The sequence below is a fragment of the Halichoerus grypus genome, chromosome 6 (genome assembly GCF_964656455.1).
Source record: "Halichoerus grypus chromosome 6, mHalGry1.hap1.1, whole genome shotgun sequence".
NCBI classification, from domain to species: domain Eukaryota; kingdom Metazoa; phylum Chordata; class Mammalia; order Carnivora; family Phocidae; genus Halichoerus; species Halichoerus grypus.
Window position 1 is genome coordinate 95,470,766 of NC_135717.1, and position 23,954 is coordinate 95,494,719.

At 37.2% G+C, this 23,954-nt stretch overlaps 1 protein-coding gene across 1 annotated transcript in view; it reads right to left on the reverse strand.

Moving 5' to 3' along the window:
• Window positions 1-648: 648 nt before the first annotated feature.
• GYS2 (glycogen synthase 2) overlaps window positions 649-23,954 on the reverse strand; it is a 59,087-nt gene continuing 35,781 nt past the window's right edge. The window contains exons 8-16 of the mRNA XM_036119204.2: window positions 22,521-22,627; window positions 21,582-21,641; window positions 20,551-20,629; window positions 19,663-19,776; window positions 11,823-11,949; window positions 5,993-6,088; window positions 5,000-5,163; window positions 3,532-3,612; window positions 649-1,374 (exon numbers count right to left, since the gene is read on the reverse strand). Coding sequence (XP_035975097.1) covers window positions 1,153-1,374; window positions 3,532-3,612; window positions 5,000-5,163; window positions 5,993-6,088; window positions 11,823-11,949; window positions 19,663-19,776; window positions 20,551-20,629; window positions 21,582-21,641; window positions 22,521-22,627 — 1,050 coding nt within the window. The 3' untranslated portion in view covers window positions 649-1,152. The remainder of the gene's footprint in view (window positions 1,375-3,531; window positions 3,613-4,999; window positions 5,164-5,992; window positions 6,089-11,822; window positions 11,950-19,662; window positions 19,777-20,550; window positions 20,630-21,581; window positions 21,642-22,520; window positions 22,628-23,954) is intronic.

Below are 23,954 nucleotides of genomic sequence, written 5' to 3' on the forward strand. Positions count from 1 at the left end.
CCAGTCCCTCTCCTGAGTCCTCCTTGTGCCCCGGGAAACTATTAGCAGAGCACTTGTAACATTTTATCTTCTCATCAGTATATGTAAAACCAGCTCTGTTCACCCTAACTCTTAACATGGAAGGCAGAGTGGGACAATGCATAAAAGTCTTCTGTCAGCTGGTCAGGCACACATTAACTATTTTCTATAGTTCCTATACTCCAACTTATGCAAACGTACATTCTTTAAAAACATCATTTTTTTGTACCTCTATTTCTCCCAATGAGACCACTCATTTGTGCCGCTACTGTGTACAAGGCACTGTGCTAGAAACAGAGTCATCTACTAACGATCCTTATCTGTTGCTCCTCACCCGGCTTTGTCAGTCTTGGGGAAGGACGAAGAAAGGACTGGAGCAAGGGGATAGAGTCCAGTGGCAGCAGCTGTCTGAATGGAGGAGCGAGTGCAGGGCAGAAATATGTCACTCAAAACCAGGTGTTTGCAGGTCTGTGAATTTCCATTTGCTCTTTTGTTTGTACTTTGTTACAATCAGATGGTATAGCACAGATGGTAACATTTTCCCATCATTAAGTTGAGAAGTGACCTTGTAAATATGCGTTAATATGTATCAGGATCTGGATTTAAGGTAGCTTTTTTTTTCTTATGGATTTTGATTGTGTGCAAAGCTAGATAGAAATTCATGGTTCTGAATCATGTGAAACATGAACATAATCATTGAAGACAGAATTATTTAAAATATGTACGTAGTGCACGTTCAGGGCTCAGATCAGGATCCTTCGCAGGGAAAATGGGAGGCTTGTTTGGTAGATATGGCAGCTGTATAAATACTAAGCACAGGATTATGGTGATGATAATTTAAAAATAAATACTAGCAAATGAAAATTCTTATTGCTTAAGCTAACATTTTAAAAACATTTCTGGTCTTCCTCCTTTAATGGACATTCTTCCTCTTGCCCAAATTTACTGGGGAAAAGGAGTAGGGGAAAATAACTTGGATTTTATTAGAAATTCCAAATTGTCATTCACTTAATCTTCTCCCCTTCGTAGGCAGAGAATAAATCGCGTTGTAACACGTAAAAGAAGAAAATGGAATTTGTAGCATGTTCATTTCTTTAGATAATCACTCTTACTCTGTTCTGACACACGTGGAATTCAGTTCTTGTATTCACCATGCAGCTTTTTCTTCCCACGAGGAACACGGCCCAGAGAAAATGGCGACTTGATATTTAACCGATCCCTTTCAGCTTCCTCTTCCTCATTGTATCGCTCATCCTCTTCTTCATCTTCCACATCACTGCTTTGAGGACTAGAGACCTGAGACCCTGAAGGGGAAGGTGGAACTGAGGAAGGCCTGGGGTATTTAAATCCTTCAGTCTGCCAAAGACAAAAATAAGTCACAAACATTATAATGATATAAACACTTTGCATGTGCATTTGATACAAAACATAGTTGGATATTTTTTGTGGTCTGTTCATGGGCTATTATTATTTTTTATTTCTTTTGATTCTGGTACCACCAAATTCAAGAGAGATTCGTTAAATAAATAGCTTTCTTTTCTTATGCACTGAAATGTGCCAGGTGCCATATGTATTTGTGTATGTATAAATATATATAATCTTATTTAATCCTTGTAACAACACCAATAAATGTGTTTTTCCCATTTATAGGAGAAACTTGAGGGTTAGAGAGACCAGATGACTTGCCCAAGGTCATGCAGCATGTAAGTGGTAGAGCAAAGATTTGTACCAGGGCTGTGATCACTCCCTAGCCTTTAATATCAACTGTCATGTTACACTGCTGATATTGTCAGTCCCTATGTCACTTTGCAGATTTGCTCAACAAAATTACAGAACATGGGTATCGTGGACATGCCATGGACAGCCACCATTAGAAAGAATCCTGGAAGCCAGGCCACTTAGTTGACTCTGAAATTCCACCAGTTACTTTTATTTCAGTGCATGAGCAAATGTCACTAGGTTTTAATCAAATTGCCCTTCTACCTAAGATTCACTGAGATAACTCATTTGATCAATGAGTGCTAAGCACAATTATGGGTCAGGCACCAAAATGCCACTGAGGAAACAAAGAAGAAAAACATGATTCTTGCCCTTCGAGAGAGCACATGTTTCACTGGGGAAGATAGCTGTGTAAAATAGTTGCAGCACTTGTCACTCTATATTTCAATTACTTGTGTTTATTATTATGTCATACCCATACAATCATTTCAACGTTCAGATATTTGGCCTGAAAGCAATAAAAAAAATAAATTAAAAAGAAAAAGGAGCTGATTCATGCACTTAGGACCTGGCTCAGAGTAGGAGTTCAATACTTAGTAATTGAATCATTTGAATAAATGGATGAATATAGCTGAATTAATATCAAGTCAAGTGACTGCCTCTAAACAAGCTAAGCCATTAATCCTGTTACAATCCTGAGCATGAAAGTTGGAATTTGTATTCTGAAGGGTTTTCAAAACCCTGTCACCTTCTGCATGAGCAAATTTTACCTTGGGCTAACTTTTGAGATCTGTTTCCCTTGACACTTGATATAGATGGAACATAAGTTGTGCAAAATTGATTATGGTAAAAGGGACTCCTGATTGGGAAATCACATCTGAACTCAGAGATTTATAAATACTCGATGAGGATCTACAGCTTTTGGGAATCCCTGAATTAGATGACTCTCGTACTTGTGCATATTCCTCGTGGAGGCCATGGACGCTGCTGATCTGTGGAGATTTACATGAGATCTTGGCTCCCTGGGGCATGAAACTACTAAGCTAGGATAGATCTCATACCTAATGATAGGGATCTCATCTTTTTGCACCTAAGTTTTCGCCTGGTGGGCGGGGGGGGCAGGGGCGGGCAAAGAAGTGTGCTTTTGAACCACTGTGTAGACTGCTGTAAGGACTGATCCCGCTGAAGAGAAATGTCTGATGCTGTCCTACTTCAAGCTGTGTTTCCTATCTTATATCCTTCTAAGTGAATGTGATGGCAAGTAGCCTATGCTCGTCTCATGAATATAAATGTCTAACAGAGCTTCAGAAGCTCCCTGCTGGGCACTGCTGACTGGTACATAAACACTCATCCAGTCCAATTCCTCCCGTGGTTCCTGAATTCACTCTATGTTACTGTTGCCAAGTAGTTACCTGATATTTAAACATTGCCTTGGATAGCGAATTCACCTGCTGTTAAAGCAGGCCAGTTCATTTTTCAGTAGCTCCCGAAAGAATGGGTGTCTAACACAGGTTTCAAGTACTAAGGCAGGGAGAGTTTTAATGTGGAAGTGCTTCTCCAATGACATGAATTAGCTGACCATCGGCTCATCCGCTAAATAAGGCTAACTCGGAATCAAGGGCTTTGACTTGGTCTGACTTGTCGGTTCCTCTATTCCTTGCTTTAAGGCAACATTATGAAAAAGTATAAAAGTTTCCGTCCTTAACTAATTCTAAATTAAAAAGTATTGGTAGGACTTACCATACACAAGAAGTTTAGATTTCAAAATAAATACATAATACATAAAATACTTACCGTTGGTGGTGATGTAGGCTCCATATGGAATTTATCCGGAAAAGCTCTACTTAAGGTCAGGTACCTGGCATGCTGATAATACTATGATAGAAAAACCAATTCACAGTTTAAAAAATATTATATATCTTAAGAACCATGTTATTATATAAAATCTTATTCTCCTAGTAAAGTGGCAGAACCTATTCACCCTAAATTTAAGAATCAGAAAAAAAACTGATGGTTTACAGTTTTATTATTTTCCAGTTCATAAGTAAAGAAATACTACAAAAAGTAGAAGGGAAAAGGCATACTGGCCTTACTGAAAACTCTGAATTGTGTGCTAAAACACTGGCTTCATGCTATAGAGAAGCAGTATGATATGAGGAAAAGGGGGTACCTGAGTAATCAGACAAGCTGGACCTAAGTCCTGCTTGAGACCTTAGATAAGAAACATAACTTCTGGGGAGCCTGAGCAGCTCAGTGGGTTGAGCATCTGCCTTCGGCTCAGATCATGATCCCGGAGTCCCGGGATCGAGCCCCGCATCATCGGGCTCCCTGCTCAGCGGGGAGTCTGCTTCTCCCTCTGCCCCTCCCCCTGCTCGTGTTCTCTCTCTCTCAAATAAATAAATAAATGAAATCTTAAAAAAAGAAACATAACTTCTAAGAGCCTTCTCATTCTGTTTTCATTGTAAAATAGAGACAGTACAGTGAATCACTCAGGGTTGTGATGAGCACTGTCATTAGTGTGTGTAGCCGCTCGGCAAATGGCAGCATCTATCATTTGTCAGGGAGAGTTTAGTGGCATCTAAGCAGATACATGGTGTGAAGGCAAAGTCAGCTTATTTTTTATTAAATCATCCAGTACTAAGATATATAGACATCTGGGTATTTACAAACCTATTGCATAGTTGAAAGGAGGTATTTCCTGTACTTGTCATTTGAAAACAATATTATTCCCACTCCCACTGTACTTATGGAATATGGTCACATTATTGCTTAGAGTCAAACAAAATAGAAATGTTTCTTTAGATGTTTTCCTCATACTCATGAACCAATAGCTGAAATGCATCAAGTTAAGCACTGACGATAGACTAACTAGAAAGATCCCAGCTAGATCCTGACAGACTTGCTGTTATAAGCTCAAACTAAATATGAAAATTTGGGGGTAGGACTTTGCCAGCTCATTTTAAGTAAAAAAAGTACATGAAAACATCGCTTGAGATTTCAACAATTATGGTACAGGGTTGACTTTGCAGATGATGACTAGAATCTATATTTTTATAGCCCAGTGGGATTTTCTTTCTTTCTTCTTTTTTTTAAAGTAGCCTCCACACTCAGCACAGCTCGAAAGGCAGGGCTCAAACTCATGACCCCAAGATCAAGACCTGAACTGAGATCAACAGTCAGATGCCCAACCAACTGAGCCACCCAGGGGCCCCAGTCTAGTGGGATTTCTAAAGCGGTTCTCTCCATCCCAAACTTAACTTACTCTGCCCAAGTATCTCCAATCCAGAAGATCGGAGAGCCTCTCAGTTCGGTTTCTCTGAATAATTCTTTGGCGGCGTGACTGTTGGCAAAATCCATAGAGAAACTGAGTCAGCTGATTGCAGGAATCATCCAGAGAGCGGAACCTCCTGTCAACAATGTAAATACCTGAGGAGCACAAAGGCCAAAGCACGGGTAAACATAGGGCTAACCTTAGAATGTTTCTTCTCCCATTCCTTAGGTTCCATCACAGACCACCACATGCAGTACCCACTCCCCGACTCCCCTGCTGCCTCCGTTTTATCTTTCCCCTTCCAAGGCTGTATTTCTTCTGTGATCTCCTCCTAAGGGTTTACAACTGTCACCAACACACATGCAACACGATGGATCTTGCTAAAAAAATTTGACAGTAGAGGCCAAATCGGCAAAGAAGAAGTCAATACCCTGGATCAGTGGTTCTCCCCGGGACTGCTCACTAACCACAATCTCTGGGGTAAGACCTGGGGATCAGTGATTTTTAGGCTCCCCAGTGTTCCCACCGTGCAGGCCTGGCTGAGAACCACAGCTCTAGCCTGAGGAAAGAGAACCGTGATGAGGAGACCGTAGAAGACCAGGAAATTGGCAATGTGTAGGCAGACAATCCATCCCATCTCGCTTTTCTTGCTGCTAGGCAACACAGACACAGAGATGGTGGTATGCAAATTCTTCTGCCATCTTCAACAATTTAAGTGAATTTTGCTAACTTGGCACAGACCTTTAAAATAATGACGCTGACTATATACTCTAAGGCCGTAGTTACTGTAACATCAATATATTTAATATTAATAGCATTTTTATCTTTTCTATGAACCACATAATTAAATCTACTTTTAATTAAACAAGAAGTATAAACATTACTTTAATCATCAGAATAGCTTTAAAGTTAGGCTCCCTAAAGACCCTGTGTTTGGTTAGAGGTTACTTCTCCCTGCATTGGGTGAATGATGAAAAACCTCACCGTAAGCCGTAGGATCAGCCACGTGCTCCTGCATGAAACAGCCAAAGCCGGAAAGGTTGGTTGTCACACTGGGGATACCCATCACAGTGCATTCAGCTGCCAGGGGAAATAGACAAAGGCTTGGCTTCAGACCCGCTTCTATATCTTCTTATGCACACAGAGGGGGGAAAAGCCCAAGTTGGCCTAGTAATAGTGATATTTATTTTGTATCAGGTACAGTACTAAGCTCTTTACATGTATTAACTCATTTAATCTTCTCAACAACCACGTGAAGTAAGACTGACATTATCTCCATCTTACAGATGAAGAAATTGAGGCACAGAGAGGTTAGATAATTTGCCCAATGTCACAAAGGCAGGGAATGGGGTAGAGGTGGGATTTGAAGCCAGGTGCCCGGCTCCAGGGCTCCTGTTTGGAACTGCTACTCTACCCTGTCTCTCTCATTCTGGCTGGTTTTGTTTTTTGCTCCATTCTAAGCTGTGCCTCTAAGTCTGTGGTGAGTTTGTGGGTTTTGGACATGAGCAACTCCTCCCGTCATATTAATCTCCCTTGCCACAAATCCCTCCAATTCCCCAAGTGTCCATTGTACCCATAACCTCCCCCGTCTTCTCCCCCCCCAGTCAAAACCTGTTTTTCATAAAATAGTGGATATGTTTCTTTTAAGATGTATTACCGCTCACAAGGATGTCTGCATTTTTAACAAGGAATTTATATTTGATGATGGAATTAATCTTGGTTGGCTAGTGGGGGTGGGTTAAAAAAAAAGATTTCCCCACTAATCAAGAAGTAATGCAGTTTATTTCTCCAGCTGTTCTGAAACTGTTCCAAAAAATAGAAATGGAAGGGAAACTTCCAAACTCATTGGATGAGGCCACCATTACCTTGATCCCAAAACCAGACAAAGACCTCATTAAAAAAGAGAATTACAGACCAATATCCCTGATGAACATGGATGCAAAAATTCTCACCAAAATATTAGCCAATAGGATACAACAGTACATTAAAAGGATTATTCACCATGACCAAGTGGGATTTATCCCTGGGCTGCAAGGTTGGTTCAACATCCGCAAATCAATCAATGTGATACAATACATTAATAAAAGAAAGAACAAGAACCATATGATCTTCTCAATAGATGCAGAAAAAGCATTTAACAAAGTACAGCATCCTTTCTTGATTAAAACTCTTCAGAGTGTAGGGATAGAGGGTACATACCTCAATGTCATAAAAGCCATCTATGAAAAACCCACAGAGAATATCATTCTCAATGGGGAAAAACTGAGAGATTTCCCCCTAAGGTCAGGAACGCAGCAGGGATGTCCACTATCACCACTGCTATTCAACATAGTACTAGAAGTCCTAGCCACAGTAATCAGACAACAAAAAAAAATCAAAGGCATCCGAATCGGCAAAGAAGAAGTCAAACTCTCACTCTTTGAAGATGATTTGATACTTTATGTGGAAAACCCAAAAGACTCCACCCCAAAACTGCTAGAACTCATACAGGAATTCAGTAAAGTGGCAGGCTATAAAATCAATGCACAGAAATCAGTGGCATTCCTATACACCAACAACAAGACAGAAGAAAGAGAAATTAAGGAGTCCATCCCATTTACAATTGCACCCAAAGCCATAAAATACCTAGGAATAAATCTAACCAAAGAGGCGAAGAATCTGTACTCAGAAAACTATAAAATCCTCGTGAAAGAAATTGAGGAAGATACAAAGAAATGGAAAAACATTCCTTGCTCATGGATTGGAAGAACAAATATTGTGAAGATGTCAATGCTACCTAGAGCAACCTACACATTTAATGCAATCCCTATCAAAATACCATCAACTTTTTTCAAAGAAATGGAACAAATAATCTTAAAATTTCTATGGAACCAGAAAAGACCCTGAATAGCCAGAAGAATGTTGAAAAAGAAAAGCAAAGCTGGTGGCATCACAATTCCGGACTTCCAGCTCTATTACAAAGCTGTCATCATCAAGACAGTATGGTCCTGGCACAAAAACAGACACGTAGATCAATGGAACAGAATAGAGAGCCCAGAAATGGACCCTCAACTCTATGGTCAACTAATCTTCAACAAAGCAGGAAAGAATGCCCAATGGAAAAAAGTTTCTTCAACAAACGGTGTTGGGAAAGTGGTGTTGGGAAAATTGGACAGCCACATGCAGGAGAATGAAACTGGACCATTTCCTTACACAAAAATAGACTCAAAATGGATGAAAGACCTAAATGTAAGACAGGAATCCATCAAAATCCTTGAGAACACAGGCAGAAACCTCTTCAACCTCAGCCACAGCAAATTCTTCCTAGAAACATCTCCGAAGGCAAGGGAAGCATGGCAAAAATGAACTATTGGGACTTCATCAAGACAAAAAGCTTTTGCACAGCAAAGGAAACAGTCAACAAAACCAAAAGACAACCGACAGAATAGGAGAAGATATTTGCAAATGACACATCGGATAAAGTATCCAGAATCTATAAAGAACTTATCAAACTCAACACCCAAAGAACAAATGATCCAATCAAGAAACGGGCAGAAGATATGAACAGACATTTTTCCAGAGAAGACATCCAAATGGCCAACAGACACATGAAAAAATGCTCAACATCCCTCAGCATCAGGGAAATCAAAATAAAAATCTCAATGAGATACCACCTCACACCAGTCAGAATGGCTAAAATTAACAAGTCAGGAAACGACAGATGTTGGCAGGGATGCGGAGAAAGGGGAACCCTCCTACACTGTTGGTAGGAATGCAAGCTGGTGCAGCCACTCTGGAAAACAGTATGGAGGTTCCTCAAAAAGGTGAAAATAGAGCTACCATACGACCCAGCATTGCACTACTGGGTATTTACTCCAAAGATACAAATGTAGTGATCCGAAGGGGTATGTGCACCCCAATGTTTATAGCAGCAATGTCCACAATAGCCAAACTATGGAAAGAGCCAAGATATCCATCAACAGATGAATGGATAAAGAAGATGTGGTGTGTATATACAATGGAATATTATGCAGCCATCAAAAAAAAAACACGGAATCTTGACATTTGCAATGATGTGGATAGAACTAGAGGGTATTATGCTAAGCGAAATAAGTCAACCAGAGAAAGACATGTATCATATGATCTCACTGATATGAGGAATTCTTAATCTCAGGAAACAAACTGAGCGTTGCTGGAGTGGTGGGGGGTGGGAGGGATGGAGTGGCTGGGTGATAGACATTGGGGAGGGTATGTGCTATGGTGAGCGCTGTGAATTGTGTAAGACTGTTCAATCACAGACCTGTACCTCTGAAACAAATAATACATTATATGTTAAAAAAAAAATAAGATAGTAGGAAGGGAAAAATGAAGGGGGGAAGATCGGAGGTGGAGATGAACCATGAGAGACTATGGACTCTGAGAAACAAATTGAGGGTTCTAGAGGGGAGGGGGGTGGGGGGATGGGTTAGCCTGGTGATGGGTATTAAAGAGGGAACGTACTGAATGGAGCACTGGGTGTTATACGCAAACAATGAATCATGGAACACTCCATCAAAAACTAATGGTGTAATGTATGGTGATTAACATAATAAAATAAAATTTAAAAAAGAAAGAAGTAATGCAGTTTAGACAGTGGCCTTTTCTTCTGCTCTGCAAGTATTGCCTCGTGGTTTATCTCAAGAGAGATGTGGTTTCCTAATTTTTAGAGGGAGTGGTGGAGGAGAAAATGGGACAGGGATTCTTGACCCATATGAGAATCTAATGAAAACCTGGAACTCTTCCCCAGAAAAATTCTTACACATATGTATAAAGAATTTTGCCTACAATTCCATGGAAGTTCACAGAACCTTATTTTTATTAAATACTCACTAAAATACATGTAATGAAGTGCTAGGTACCCATAATCTCTGCAAATTTTCATTGAATGAATTTAATGGAATAAGCACTTATAATCATTGGATTTTCTCGAAACACAGCCTTAAATGAATATTTTCTGGAGTGTGTTAAACTTAGTATCAAATAAAGAGTTATTTTTTAAAAATTAGAATTATCTAATATGCTAACACCAAACTTAAACCACTAGGGGTCTTGTTATTTCCGTAACTACAGGTTAGGTGAGGAGTGACCAATTTCCTTTGGTTAGTTCAAAACAGAGAATGACTCATTCTCAAACTTCTTTTTCCATCTACTTATCTTTTATAATAGTTTTGCTGGTCTTTATCTTAAAATACTAGATGTATCTCCTCTATCATTTTGGGTTAAGTTTATCTTTGTCCTATAAAATGATGTTTGGTGGAAAGTCTGCTGTAAATTATAGAACATTCTCTTTACCCAATGTAAAGGATTTCCCACATCCCTCAGTCACTCAGACTTTGGTTTTGTGCTTCTCTATTTTTGAAACTTCCTTGATAATAAATTATGTTACTTACTAGAAATAATAGGAACAAAAGTCAATAACAAAATGTTAAGTTCATCAGTGAAATATGCATTTTATGTATCTTAAAAGATAGATAGTCAATTATAAACAATTTCAGATAATATGTGGGTATTTCATAAGTAAGAAGACACCATCTTTATAAAAGTGACAACTGATACCCATAACAATTTTTAGAACTACAAAAGAGATAGCTGGAAGAGTTAGATCAATAGCTTTTCTATGTCATGTTTCAAGAGGAGATAATATTTTATCTATTTTCCCCAGAGGTTTTAATATTTTTACAGCTGCTGGCAAATTATTCTTGGTGGAACCTAGAATGATAGAATAGGACCTTATGTCAAAAGAGGCAGAGATTTCATGTTGCTCCTTATGTAAAGATACTACTTATATAGAATTTTTTTTTAATACATAATGTATTATTTGTTTCAGAGGTACAGGTCTGTGATTCATCAGTAGATACTACTTATATAGAATTTTAAATTCTATATTGAAATTCTGGGATCAGAAAACAAAGATTAGAAAAATTCTTCCTCTTCATAATTCAACCATGATCTCCCTAACCTTGACCGATGCCACCCCTTGGTTGGACAATGATGACATTGAGATCAGAAAGCAAAATTTATTAATTATGCATAAAAATGTTTTCTGAACCTTTTCTTTTAAAATTATGAATGGAATTATATTTAAAGAGGAAAATCTCCGATTACTAATATGAGATGGAAAAGTTAGTATTATATACTTTCCATTGGCATTTATTTAAAGTATTTGTTTCCTTTTTAATTAAGCATTTCAGTACAAATACAAATTGATGGCTCTTGATACCAATGACAAACATGCTCATAGGGGACAAAAAAGAAAAATAGGTAGTGCATCTGGGAATCCACCATCAGGGAGGAAAAAAAAAAAAGGCAGATGAAGAGGTGGAGGATCTGAATGGAATGATGTCAGGGTCATAATACCTATCACCAAACTGACATTTTATCTTAAAAGTACCTCTTTTTTGAGTGACAAGGGTGTGAAGAAGACTTTTCACTGTATACCTTCTTATACTCTTTGTTTCCTTAACTATGTGAATGTGTTACCTATTAAAAATTAAGTACATCCATTAATTTAAAAAAATTCTGAAATATGTTTTAGAGAACACTTTTGCTGGACCATTGTTTCTCATCTTAAACCTACTTGCACTCAATTTCTCCTTTATATGAATAGTTGGGACTGGTAGAGATAACTCAACAATACGTAATCTTTATAACACATTCTTTTTCTTTGTAATACAGTATATTATTATAATTTAACCTTAGTAGAAATTACATATCAGCTTTGAATATGATATCCATGTGCATAAAATAATAGATTAATAAAATTTAAAACATTCCACAATCTATACATGCCACATACCTGGAGTATAACCCCATGGTTCATAGTATGATGGAAATACTCCAAGATGACAACCTCGGACAAACTCTTCATAATCCATGGGTAATAAGGGGCTGGTGGAGGATAGAAACTCTGGGTGCAAAATTACCTAAAAAAAGAAAATTCTAATGAGAAAAAAAGAAAAGAAGAAATTAAAGCAAAAATCTCCTACATTTCGGTATTTTGATAGTGTAGAAGCCTTGTGTTCTAGATTCTAGAGATGTATGAGGAATCTCATCTAGATTAGATCAGACTAGAAACCTTCATCCAAGTTACTATCCTCTCTCACCTGGAGGTAATCACCTCCTAACCTACATCCCTGCTTCTATTCTGCCAAGGTCTCTACTCAGTACAACTAGAGGGAAGATTTAAAAGTGCCAGGTACTCCCCTGCTCAAAATCCTTCAGTGGCTTCCCATTTCACTCAGAGTAAAAGCCAAAGTATTTATGATGGCCTTTAAGCAGTGGTGTTCTGGTACATGTTTAAGAATGAAAAACCAAAATATAAGTATATATTTGTACATAAGTTTACTATACATTTTATTGATATAAAGAACGTATAGCATACAATTTCCAAATAATAAAAAATGTACACACAAAAACCTGCACACAGATGTTTGTATCAGCTTTATTCATAATTGATAAAACTGGGGAGAAATCAAGATAACCTTTAATAGATGAATAAATAAACTGTCCAGACAATGGAATATTATTCAATGCTAAGGAGAAATGAGCTATCAAGCCATGAAAAGACATGGAAAAAAAATTAAATGTACATTACTAAGTGAAAAAAGCCAATCTGAAAGGCCACACACTATATGATTCCAACTATATGATATTCTGGAAAAGGCAGAACTATGAAGCCAGAAAAAAGATCAGTGCTTGGATGAGGGCAGGGTTGACTAAGCAGAGTACAAAAGAATATTAGGGCAGTGAATTATTCTGTATGATTTTGTAATGATGGATACATGTCATTATACATTCATCAAAAGTCACAGAAGGTAAAGCACCAAGAGCATAACTTCATGTAAACTGAATCTTGGTGGATAATAATGTATCAATGTAGGTTCATCAATTGTATCAAATATAAGATCCTGGTATGATATGTGGACAGTGGGGGGAGGCAGTGCGGGCAGGGGTATGTGGGAACTCTCTGTACTTTCTGCTCAACTTTGCTGCGAACCTAAAACTTCTCTGAAGAATGAAGTCTAATAAAATATGTGTAATACCCTCCTTATTATAAATTCTAGATGGTTAAATACTCCCACATGCTTTTGTTGACTTTTGCAAAAATCCTGTATTCAGAACCAACTTATGGTTTCAACTGAGGACTGAATGTAGTTATGATGTAAATGTTGATCCATTCAGAGATATACATCAGAACTTCAAAGGTTCATCAGTGACGTAAGTGACTTCTTTCCTGAGTTGGATATTAGCTTTTGAATATGGAAAAAATATTTCCTCGTATTTTTGTGCCACTCACAATTTTGTGTAATGACTCTAGACACAACCCTTCTAAGTTTAATCTGTATTGTTCATATTTCTCTACCACCTTCTTAAGTCTAGACAATCGATACACAATTAATCAAGCCATGACGCGTAGTGTTCACCTATTTTCACTCTCTAGATACTCCCGCTATGGTCGGTTTCAAGCTACCAATGTGATGTCACTGAACTGGAGATGGGGAAGGCAGTAGCACACCATTATAGAATATTTCCACCATCGGTGGGTACAATAGCCATAAATAGCTTCAAGTGCATAGATCATCGTAAAATGTAGTAAACGATTAGGATGTGATGAGTTTGAGCATTACCTTTCATTTTAATATAACTGATTTATATTTTAAGTTGATATAATTTAATTTTTAAAAAATAGCTATTTTTAAAACTGGCTCACAAAACTTCTGAGAATTTAGCAATTGGTTCTCGTGCACTGGTATGAGCTGGTACTGGGACTACACTGCCGGTAATGTTATGTAAAGGCGGAGACGAGACAGAATGGCTATCATTGGGAAGGTGTGATTAGAACAGCTACGTAAGTGGTCACCCGGATGAAAGAATTCTCCAATTTCTCCTATTTATTGAAGTTTTTCTTGAACCATTATTAGGTAATTTGTCAGCCTCTCCTCCATAGTTAAGTAGTTATTAAAAATAAATAAAATCTGATTTAAAAGCATTGGGATTATATATATGTATGTATAGATATATAGTATATACTATATAGTATTTATATTGTACACATATAAATAATATACATCATATACATACATATATAACATACATAATATATGATATATAGTATACATTTATACTGTATATATTATGTATTATATGCCATAATATATAACATATTATTATATAGTATATAGTATATGCCATATAATATACATATAAAATATATATTATTTATATTGTATATAAACATAATATAACATATATAATAAAAGAATAAGTGTATATCTTTCCAAAGAGATTACTTTGAAGAAAAACCCTAATTTGGATATATAACAACAATGATAACAGTTGTATCATACTTTATATATTATAAATACTGTTCTCATATATTATTTCATTTAATCCTAGCAACATCATGACATTCTCATTACTCTAATTTTAGAAATAAATTATAAATATTATAAATAAATTATATACATTAGTTCCATGTCAGGAGATCTACAAATGGGACCTAGGTTAAACTTAAGCAATAGAATGGTAAAATATCCAAAAGTAGTACCTAAAAATGATAGTTCATTCAATCACAATCACAAATCCCAAAATAAAAATAGATAAAACATTTTCCTCCATAGAACATGATTTGAGTCCTTATCATGTGCAAAGTCCTGCACAAGGAAAAGAGACAGACGCAGATCCTGTGTCCAGACAATCATCAAATCAGCAGACCACTGTACTCCTGGCAGATATCAGCAAACAGGGATTCAAAACTCATTGTCCTACTTTGGCATTTCCGAGCCTGGGAAAATCTGTACTTTCCAAGGCCCATTTTGGAACATGAAAATATCATGGCTCATTTCTTTTGTTTCCAGCCAAACAGAATGACAGCATAACTAAATACTAACGCAGCTGCTCTGGGCCCTGAACAGCCAATGACGGAGGCCTGGGGCGGAGGAAGGGATGTTAGAGGTCAGCCCAAGGTTACCGGGAGGATTAAATGAGATCCTGTATACAAAAGCCCCCAGCAAAGCACCTGGCTCACAGCAGGCGCTGAATCAGTAGGGAAAAAACAAATAAAAACCAAAAAGTTGTCTAACCACATTTATCCTGTGAGGGAATTAAGATCCCAGGCAGTTAATTTACTTTCACAGAGCACTGGCACAGGGTCAAGACCTGGAGTCTGCACTGTAGGTTTTTCTCACTGCACCCACTGCCGAGGCAGAATTGATGATAAATTCAAATTCAAAATAATCTTCAACGTTTCCTGAATCAAGTGGTTGCATTCATATAAAGCGCTTGTCCGAGAGTTAAGAACCACTGTATAGAGTTCTGTAAATATGCAGGTGATCAAATGAGTACTCACATTGGCACAGGGCCTGAGTCAGTGTTAAGCTTTTAAAGGATACTACTTATAAATAAAATACCTAATTATGAGTTGACCAAAATTTATCTCAGTGCTTTGAGAGTATATTGCTATGAAGGGGCTATTCTTTTACTTCTTGTGTGTGTGTTTGCTTTATGATAATAACCAATGAAAGTCTCAAACTGTTCATGAGTTTATCTATATAAACATAATTTGTATGAGACAAACTTCCTTCTCCGTTCACTCTACAGAAGCTATGTGCTTTTATATCTCTGTGCCTTTTTATCTACTTCTTCTGCCGGCTCTCTGTATGATGAACTGTTATCTGCATGATAAACTCCTGCTCGTCAGTCAAGATCTAGCTAACATGTCATCCTTTTATAAAACATTATCAAATTCTCCAGGCAGAGATAAATCCTCCATTTTCTACTCTCATCAAACTCTGTTTACATCTCTCTTCTAAAAGTTACTGAGCACCCATCATCTGCTACGGACCCGGCTAAGTACAGAGAAGAGCTGACATTTATCATGCACTTGCCACGTGCCACATACTGCACTAACTGCAGCATCTATTACTTATTTAAGCCTCACAACAATTCTGTGAGTGTGCGCCTATTTTGCCACCACTTTACAGATGAGAAGACTGAGGTAGATTAAGTAAATTTGCAAATCGATTAAGTGGCAGAGATTTAAAGGCAGACAAGGGATCTTGATTGACAGCCCCAACCGCTTCCCCTCTGGAGCAACTACAGCAGCTGCTCTAGCCTATAGACCTGGCAGAGATGGGTACTAGTGCCAACTCATTTCTGCACAACCAGTGACTCTTTTAATGGGCAACTTTTGTTTGGAAAATCCCTACTCCGACTAATAGGAATCCCTATTAAAATTGTCGCATGCAATTGCTCATAGAATAAGGCACCCGTCTGCCTACCAACATGAAACTGTTTGGTAGGCGAACAAATCACATGAAAGTAAAATATAAAGGGAAGGTTTAGATATAGGGAAATGATGTGTGTGGTAATGCTAATATATTTAAAATAAATCACAGTAAGCCACAATTCACCCCCCCCACACACACACACAGAGGCATCTTTTGTATTAAGAAAGGAAGCATTGGAAAATAATTCAGAATCGTTGTTAGCTATAGATTGATTGTACTGTTGAAAACTAAATTTTTTGGCACACACAGAAGTGCACGTGCTTCTGTGTGTGTGTGTGTTTCTTTCCCCTAGCTGACCAGCCATGTTAGTGGTCTGCTTTTTCCCTTTATGAGTCACTACATAGTGCTGCTAGGTGTGTATATTTTTCATGCATTTGCTAATTTTTATTAATTCTAGTTTTTGTTAATGACATTTGACTTTCTGTAAAAAAAAAAAAGGTTGAGAGGTGTTTAGAACTGGGCTGCAGTCTGTGGGTCTTCCCTCCTCACCCTTCCTTCCCCCTCTTTCCACCGTGTCGGACTACCCCTCCCTGCCTGCTTTCACTTTCAATCTCTATCCTGCACAGGCATTTTCACCAATAAGTGTTTTCACATCTAATCCTGTCTTGGTGTCTGCTTCTCAGAGAATGGAAAGCGAGAAAATTTATATGAGACACGATCATTGCCTCAAAGAACTCACAGTCTCACTGGAGGAATGGACATACATATTTTAAAAATACAAATAACTCAGTGTGATGATTCCTATATTTGTAGTAGATATAAAGCACCTTGAGAATGCAGATAAGAAAGTGATTGCCCTGTCTGGAGTAGATGAATGCACGTTGGACAAACACAAGGAAGAGATGACTTCTAGGTTGGATCCCAAAGAAGCTGTTAGAATGGCTGAGATAGGGGCACTTCAGAAAGAATAACAACAGCAAAGACACAGAGGGATGAAGTTTAACATACTTAGGAAATAATGTACTTGTCCTTTCCTGAGAAATGGCTTCACTGTTATCATATTAAAACACACACACACACACACACACACAGATCAGCAAAGCATACTTTGTTCAGAGCTCCCAATTTCAGGGGACCTTCCAGACTCAGTCTTCCTGAGAGCAAAGGAAGCATGAACCACAGTCATGGCTCCACATCCCCTGTTCAGTCTATATTTATTGTACACATCGTGTGCCAGGAACCCGACAGATCCTCAGAGGAAGAGCCACAGGTTTAAATATAAGTGTGACAAAGTTGTGTAAAACAGAAAGCTACAGGAAAATAATAGGCTTTCTTTCTGTCACTATTTCCTTTCCAAGAGGAAAAAAAAATTGAGAAGGACTGGTCTAAACTACATGAAAATGAAGTCAAATTAGTGCTGATACACTCTGAAGTGAGGTAAGTTCCTGCAGATCCAATCGTGCTGATCCAATTGTGTGCCTTTGGGAGATACATCCCTGCATTTCCAGGGAAAAATCTGTAGCCTGCCTATAATGTGATGTGTGCTAGGGGTAAAAATTTTGGAAATGCAAAAACACAAATGAGAAAATAAAAGTCACCCATAATTCTATGGCACAGGGAAATATACACACATTTGTGTGTGTCTATGTACACACTCACACGTGTGTGTGTAGAACATGTTTAAAATGGATGGGATAACACCACTTGGAACATTTTATAAACAGCTTGTATCAGCTAATTCTGTACTATGAGCTTTGCTATCTACTATTATGAAAATTTTTCCTGCCTTGATTTCTGAGATATTTTTCTCTTCTAATTCTTGCTCTTTTCTTGCACTGACTTTTCCTCTTCTAATCTCTTAAATCTTGAGGTTTTCTTGGGTCAACACTTTTTTTCTGCTCGTTCAGCCTGGTCTTGCAGCATGGCAGGGTCATCATTCCCAGGTATCCCCTGCTGCCCCTCCACTGATAGCTCACTTTATGAAGCCCTGTTTTCTAAGTACCCATGAAACATCTTAACTTGAATAGCTCACATATAACTCAAACAATCTACCAAGAACTGAACTCAATTCTTGATGTGATCCTCAAGCCAACTCTGATAAAGGCTTTCCTTAGTTTTTAGAAAGTATTGACTAAATACTGAAGCCAGAAGGCTATCATCTTTGCCTTCTCCCTCTTTTTCCCTCCCAATGACCATTGGTTACGAAGTATGATCTTTTCTATATACAACCACCTCTTCCATTATTCCGTCCTCTCTAGCGCTTACGGCATGGCCTTTGTAAGGGCCCCTTATCATCTCTCTCCTATCCTGTGGCAGGACGGCCCTAACTTGTCTCCCTCCACCACATCCACTCATGCTTATATCAAGGAGTGAATGCAAGATAAGGAATAAATTTACAAATAGACTATTTTTTTTCCAAGAGATTTTGCAGAGAAGAATAGAAAAGACCAAAACATTTAAAAACATCAAGAGAAGACCAGGTTAAGGCAAAGTTTGTTTGCTTTCTAATGCGAGAAAATTTAAGGAATATTCGTAGACAGCAAGGGAAGGAGCTAGTAAACCTGCAGTATAAGGGAGGGTTAACAGGGTAAATTTCCCAAGAATGTCGGAGGGAATGAGATCCCACAGCAATCCCCAGAACCCAAAGGTAAATAGGTAAAAATAGGTCAAAATCTATATTTGAGAGGCACTGAAGGAGTTTATACATTGAATTCTCAAGTCATCTGCTAAAGGTGAAAAAAAGAAGAAAAAGTGGGACCTTTGAAAAGATTGGTAAAAGCTTGTGACAACCTGATCTTGAATATTGGTGAATGGGATTGAGTAGAGATAGGCAACTGTCTACATGTTCAACATTGTGTCCCACACTTAGCCCTGTGCCTGAACATAGTACTCCCTCAGCACACGTCAGAGAGACTAAGCTCCACAGTGGCAGAAACCAGGTCTTAATAAAAAAAACTCACACAGTACTTAATCATTTAGAAACTCAAGCGTCAAAAGAATGAGTTGGTCTATAGAAAATTCCATAAAAATATCATTAGCCATATTCTCTGAAACTGGAAGCTTCTCATATTATCCCTTTAAAGTTGAACTTTATCAGGAAGAAACAAAGACAATTCATCTTCATCTCAGAGATTCACTAATTAAAGTAATTCTTAGAATACATTTGTATCATAAAAATTAGGCAATTTCCCTATTCTTACTGATAATATTGTACAACGTTAAGAATGATACTAAAACAGTCATTATATTTTAATTACCCAAGACAGCAAACAGAATTAATTTTTTTTAGAAATATCATTTGAAATAGTTCTGAAACATGTCAAAACAAATACGGGAGACTTCTAATAAATTCTGAAAAAGTATATTCTATGTCATTTTGAAGTGCCTTGTGTAAACAATTAGTTCTACCTTGACTCTGTCCGTGCGGCTGTTGAAAAGTCCGATCCGTCTAATGGTGCTGAGGATGGGATCAGTGGAGTCATCAATCATATTGTGAGTGGTCACTGGAGGCAAAGACTGTCGCTGAAGTCATAGAGGAAAGAAAATGTCAATTGTGGAAAGAATTAATAAGTGTGACTAATTTCAACAATAGGTCATTGGCAACATGTCATCCAACCTTCATGCCTTCCATCTTTTGGATGACACTAATGATGATGACTAAGTTTTGTGTGGGTTTCAGAGGGATAATGGCTTGAAGAACTTCCTTTGGATATTATGAACACATGATACTTTTCTCACCTGCAGCCACTACGTGAAAGGCCTAGACTTCTTGATTGCTCTTAGGACCTATTTGGAATGAAGGTGTCCTGAAATTGTGACTTAAGATGAGCTCCTCTCCTGGATCCTTCTAGCAGAGCTGTCCTCTGATGGTGCCTGATGCCTCACTGTTATGACAAGATGTCGGTGCATGCCTATCTTCCCTTTTTTCAGTAAGTCCACTCAACTGGGAAACATTCACCTTTTCTTGATCGTGACTCAAAATGCTATGCTTTTCGAAAATTTTAGGGACTATTTTGTTGTCATTGCAATATACAGAGTTTTTCAAATGGATATATTGGTTCCAAAGGAATTTTTTAAGTGGATACAAGATAAGTTTCATGAAATTTTTTTAAGGAGCCCTGAAAAGCACTAGAAAGAAAATAAGCCAAGTTGTCATTTAGGTGAATGCATAAGAAAGACTTTTCTAGCTTTTGGGTTCACCCATTTCCCAAACTAGCCCATTCCAATAAATTAAAATATTGGTCTAAATTGATTTTAACAATCTTGGGAAGTGTTGGGCACTCTTGTCTTTATTACCTGGGTTGAAAAGATGGCTCTTTTCATAATTGTTACATCATCTCGATCCAAAATATTGTCCATGTCAGGAATTTCTCCTCTGTGGGCAAAACAATGTTAATAAGAAAAATAAAAATAACAGGCACTGATTCAATGCTTCCTAGGTGTCAGACAGTGTTCTAAGCACCTTAAAAATAAATATAAAGCAAACATGGTTTCCTGATGACACTCATAGACAAATTCCTAGAGCATGAAGAAGTTTGATAAAAGAACAATTTTGGTAGCATAAAAGAAAGTTAAAATTCATTTCTAAAGCATTACTGTTGACCATCAGAAGGATACTTTCATTATATTTTGCCTACTCTTGAGTACTACGTTCACAAGTGGCCATAACTGTCCATCTATAAGTTGATATTTTTACTGGTTAAAGGAAATGATGCATGCCTGCCACCATCAGTCAGGAGACAACACAGCTTTCTCTTCATATTCTAACAAAATTCATATATTTTATATATATTTTTATTCTTTTATAATATATTTTGATTTGATTTAATTATTTAGATTTTTATTTTATAAATTTATATATTTCATTTATTTTATTATGTATTTAAATGTTTATTATTCATTAAGTAAATATAGGTTACTTAACATTACTTAATGTTAATAAATATTTTAATATATAAGTAAATATATGTATTTAATATATAAAGTTAATATATATTTTGACTTAAAAATCTCGCGAAATCTCCCTCAGTTTCACATTGATATATTAACTCTTAATGAGAGTCCCATTGAATTAGAGCCTATTTGCATATGGGAATATGTTCTCATTTGTACAACCTGTTTATAAGTATTCGTCAGATGAAGGATAAAACAAAACCCGTTCCCATGATATAATATTACTACTACTACTAATGATGAATATAATATAATTCAAAGGCTACTAATTCCTTTATATTTGGAACAAAAGAAATACATGATAATGTATAAGTTGTTGAATTCGAATAGTGAAACCCTAAAATGTTGAAGTGTTATGTACTCCCAGCACCTACCTTAACAATGCATCATAGAGTTTCTTCCCAAATTTTTCCTTCACAGAATGTGCAATGTCCCTGTATGAATTGAAAGATTTATAATTTAAACAGTGTCACAATTTAAAATCTTTGTTTGCCATGGCCATGCTGATGTTTTGTCAAGTGCATCCTTTGAAATTACGGGTCTCTTTTGTGGAACCTCTTCTACTGTTTTTCCGAGTTGCCAATTTAGCTTGAGTTCAAACCTTCAGAGCTGAGGCAGCAGAACAGCCCGAGCGGCCCACAGAGCTTAACATTTTTTTGCTTGATGATTTTCAGGTGAGGGTGGAGGGCAGGGCAGGACAGTGGATGGAAGTATAGATGTAACAAGATGGCGAATTCATTGGTGATTGTTGAAGCTGGGCTATGGGCATGGAGGGGGTCATTATACTAATCTCTTTACTTTGGCATTCATTTTTAAATTTTCACAATAAAATTAAAAATAAATTCAACCCATCTTTAAAGATTTCCACAGAGGTTTTTCCTTCTATGGTGGCTCATTCCAAAGTTTTTATAGTAACACAGTTTGATAGGCACTACATAATCTGACATAGTAGCCTATGAGAAGAGAACCCAGTAGCATTTGTGCTACCATAATCTTTTTTTTAAAAGATTTTTTATTTATTCGTTTGTGAGAGAGAAAGAGAAAGAGAGGGCAGGAACAGGGGGGGAGGGTCAGAGGGAGAGGGAGAAGCAGATTCCCTGCTGAGCAGGGAGCCCAGCGTGGAGGGTTGATCCCAGAACCCCAGGATCATGACCTGAGCTGAAGGCAGAAGCTTAACCAACTGAGCTACCCAAGCACCCCTTGTGCTATAATAATCTTAAAGAAAAAACAGTTGAAGGAGATATATCAGAAATTATGCACGTTAAAAAAATCTCTTGACACTTATTGAGAACATTCACAAGACATGAGATTACCATAGCTGTTTCCGCACTGCCTGGCCTTTCAGCGTTTCCACATTGAAATTATTTGTCTTGGCAGGCATGATGAAAAACACCACCACTGTAACGTCACTTTTATGCATCTAATGAGGGATTAGGAAACACAAGTTAACTACCAAAGATAAAAGAAAACATCAACAGATGGACCTTAAACTTAAAAAAAACAATGTTTTAAATTACCTTTAGATAAAAGGAATACTTATTTATGATTCACAGAGAAATTAAACCCACCTTTCTGAAGCTTAACTCAGAACTATTAATTTAAATCTGGCTTTCAGTCAAGATCTGTTGATTAACAATTTGAAAATTCAGACATAAAATATTTTCCTTAAGCAGCTAAAATACATAGCAATTGCTAGTGATATCACGGTGCTTTTCTGGGGTTAAAAAAAAGTCACATGAATGTGAGCTAATGTTACAAGGCCAAAATTAGCTCTTTAAAATTTCAGATTGGAAAGTTCATGGGGATTTAGTTTTGTTTTATTCTATTTTTTTCTAGTTTATTCACATTGATTTGCATAAATAGATTATTTACACTTTTCTGTTAAATGTCTTGCCATAATGCTGCATTTTGGTTTTTTAGTCCTAAAGCACAGGAACAAGCATGTGCTCAGCCCCTCCGGTGAGGCAGACACTGTGCCGGACACTTTAAATGCATAATTCAATCCAATCCTCATAAAAACCGTGCACAATAGATATCACTCTCTTCATTTTACTAATTGAAAGAGTGGCATGAGAGTTTCAATATTTTGTCTGAGATCCTATAACAGGTTATTGGCAGAGCTGAGATTCAAACTGGTGTTTTTGATCCTATACTCTGTTTTCTTTTCCTCTTCCCTAGCACATCTCAGAAGGAAATGACATATCCAAACCACTGTGAGAATGGAAGCATAAGCTCACTTAAAACCGTGCACATATGAATGTTCGTGTATTCTGGAAATGACTATATTCTAAATGTGGGCACCGCATACTTTATAGCCCCCTCAAGGGTCTGACATTCTATTAAAAAAATCTACAGAAGTCACAGAATAGGAAACTCACTCCAGGAGTAGCCAATGTGCTATGAAAGAATAAATGTACTATATGAAAGAGAATGCTTTCTTTTAATTTCTCCAAGTATTGCAATGATCTTTGATGTCTAGAATAGCAATTGGCTTTTTCTTCATACTTAAAGATAAAGTGACTATTTAATAAATATATAGATAAATTGATTAATAATGTCCCTAAACATGATATATGTTTGATATAACTTTGAGTCCATCTTTAAAGCTTGTTGAATAGATACATACCAGGAAATATTATGGAATAAGATTATTCCTGCCTATTAAAGAATAATCTATGTGGTCTTCAGTCCTATTTTACAGAGTTGGGTTTTTATTAATGTATTATTTCCTTATTAAGTGGTATCAG